The sequence below is a fragment of the Galeopterus variegatus genome, unplaced genomic scaffold (assembly GCF_000696425.1).
Source record: "Galeopterus variegatus unplaced genomic scaffold, G_variegatus-3.0.2 Scaffold1360, whole genome shotgun sequence".
Taxonomy (NCBI): domain Eukaryota; kingdom Metazoa; phylum Chordata; class Mammalia; order Dermoptera; family Cynocephalidae; genus Galeopterus; species Galeopterus variegatus.
In genome coordinates, this window is record NW_007727471.1 from 2,987 (window position 1) to 5,648 (window position 2,662).

General features: G+C 62.2%; 1 protein-coding gene across 1 annotated transcript in view; it reads left to right on the forward strand.

Moving 5' to 3' along the window:
* Positions 1-1,314: 1,314 nt before the first annotated feature.
* The window catches only part of EXD3 (exonuclease 3'-5' domain containing 3), a gene marked incomplete at its 5' end in the record, with an annotated part of 37,292 nt that continues 35,944 nt past the window's right edge, over positions 1,315-2,662 (forward strand). The window contains 2 exon segments of the mRNA XM_008576499.1: positions 1,315-1,343; positions 1,603-1,667. Of these exon segments, the coding sequence (XP_008574721.1) occupies positions 1,315-1,343; positions 1,603-1,667 (94 nt within the window).

A 2,662-nucleotide genomic window follows, 5' to 3' on the forward strand; every position in this document is an offset into this window, starting at 1 on the left:
AGTTTACAGGGAAACAATTGATCTTTCAATATTAACTGTGTCCAGCATCTGTGCTGAACTCATTAATTCTAACAACTTATCTTTGATTCTCTGTGGCTTTCTACATAATTAATCATACTGTCGGTGAGTCCTGAGGTTTTTCCTCTCCGAGTCCGACGGCTTTACTTGTCCCCTTGCTGTCTGCCGGCGCGGGCCGTCAGGCCACGCTGCTGCAGTCTCACAGGGACACGTTAATGTTCCTTCCCAAGCAGCGCACTTATCCAGTGCGCCACCGGGCCGGCCCCACGCTGGCGGGTTTTTTACAGATACCTTTGACTAAGGATGTTCCATTCTACTCCTAGTTTGATGAGATATTTCTTAAAGCGTGGCTGGAACGGAATTTGACGAAACGCGCGTCTGCATCTGGGGAGGGTCCCGTGGGCCTTCCCCGTATTCCAGCGCGGGGCTGAGTGGCACGGGCGCGCTCCCCGCCGTTAAACCGGCCTGGCTTTCCCTGCCGTCTGTCCTCCTTTGCGTCTGCTGCGGAATCTGACTGCTGGAGTCTTCCCTGGGTCCGCGCATCCCTCCTCAAGTGGGCTGCCCTCCCTAGGCAGGGGCCAGGCTTCCCTGGCCTCAGGGAGGTGTGGCCTTTACCCTCCGTCCTGCCCCTGGAGGAGACGGCATGTCCCCTCAGCTCTTGGATAAAGTTTGCAGCTGAAGTCACTGGGGCTCCCAACTCCCAGACTTCACCTGAGAGTCCCTGACCCTACCTGACCCTACCCACCCTCCCCCACCACGCGGGATCCTGGTCGGGTCCTGAGGGTGACCCCACCCTGTGCCCAGTCCGCGTAAGTGCCACATCTTCTCCCGGCTCCCCTGGGGTGGGGTTGGGAGCACACTGAGAGCCTCCCCCCGGGCTGAACTGTGCGGCACCTAATACGTCTTGACAAAAAGAACAACAGGGACTTATTAGGAAGTTTCCTTTGGGTCTTACTTTCTGTGATTTCTCATCAGTGTTGGAAAGGGTTACCATTTGAAAATGCCCTTGCTTGTCAACACTTGCAGCAGTTTGTACAGTGAGGAGGGGGCTCACAGGGTCGAAAGACAAGCCTCCTCGCATGCCCCGTCCCCACGGGAGCCCAGGGTGGAGGGGCGCAGGTGGAGGCTGGGAGGGGCTGGGCCAGGGGGCTCAGACCTAAAGAAGTGAAGCTGAGGGAAGGGGTGTGGGGGCAGGTGGGCTCTGGGAGAGGACGGGGGTGGGGGGTGCTCAGCAGTGACTGACTGGTGAGCACAGTGGGCTGAACCTGGGGCCCCATGCGCCTTCACTGCTCACAGCCTGGTCACCTGCGACCTGCAGCTGGAAAGTGAGGCCTGGCTCCCAGGTGGTGGGTGGAAGTGCCACAGGGTGGCTAGGGCCTGCTGGAGTGGGCAGAGTGGCCGTGGACACTGTGGGTGCTGCCGCATCTGCTGGAAGTGCTGGGTGTGTTTGGGGTGGGGCTCCCACCCCTGGGGTCTAGAGGAGCCCTAGGCATTGGTGGGGGGATGGCTGGGGGGCTCCCCCAGTGGGTTCTCCAGAGGCCCTGCACCTGCCCCCTCCCGTGACCCTTGTCTCATTCTCCCCAGGCCAGGACCCCCTCCTGCTCCTGCAGGCCCTGTGGACACTGTGGTCCAGGCGGGAGCCGCGGCAGGTGAGTGGTGTGGGCCCTGCTCGCTGATCCCAGTCATGGTCGGCAGAACAGACCCTTCGCAGTGGCACCGGCCATGAGGCAGAGACTAGGGTGGCCCCTCTGAATGTTCAGCAGACACCTGAGTCATGATGTCAAGGGGCCTGAGGCTCAGCTTCTGAGCAGCGTGGGGACAGCCAGTCTGATCCGCGTGCTCCCTCTCCCCAGGCCCAGGGCCATCGTTCCACCTGTCCGCTCCTACCCACCTGTCCGTTCGTTTGGGTGGTGTGGGACACGTTGCCCTTCCACGCCCTGGGGCAGGACCTTGCGGCTGTGGTCATGTGTGTGCTGAACTGGGGACAGGGCACCCACCAGCCCACCTCTGCCCTCACCCGCAGTCACCTCCCAGCGTGGGCGGCTGGTCAGCTCATCTGGCCGTTGTGGGAGCATGTGTCCCCAGGCAGGAGGCTGCCCATGTGGGAAGGCTGTGACGATCCCCCAGGGCCACATGGGGCTCCATGATGGCAGCTGCCCCCAGACTGCATCCAGAGGTGGCCTGCACCGGGAGGGTACCTTTGCCTGGGCCGCTAAAGGTACTGCCTAACCCTCGGCAGCTCCTCCTGTGTACTTTGCTTCGAGGTCACTTGCCTTCTCGGGAGGTTCCAAGTGGCTGCTCACCTGTGGAAGATGCAGCCATCGCCGGTGCTGCCCAGGCCTGGGACCCACAAGTGGCTGCAGGGATGAGGCCTTGCCTCCCACTGCCCAGTAGCCCGTGGGGGCAGGCGATGGTGGAGGAGGTGTGCTGAGCTCGCCAGGCCCTGTGGCTCTGCCAGTGCACGGCTTCCAGCAGGGTCTCGGCTCCCCCGCAGGATGGGAGGGGCAGCCTCCCAGGGTAGGGGAAACACCACTGAGGGCTCTGTGCCCTTAACACTGCGGCCCGTGCAGAGCTTCAGTCCCAGCTCAGTTTCCCAGCAAGCCATCCGCCTCAGCACGGGTTGGCTCGTGCCCCTGGCACTGCC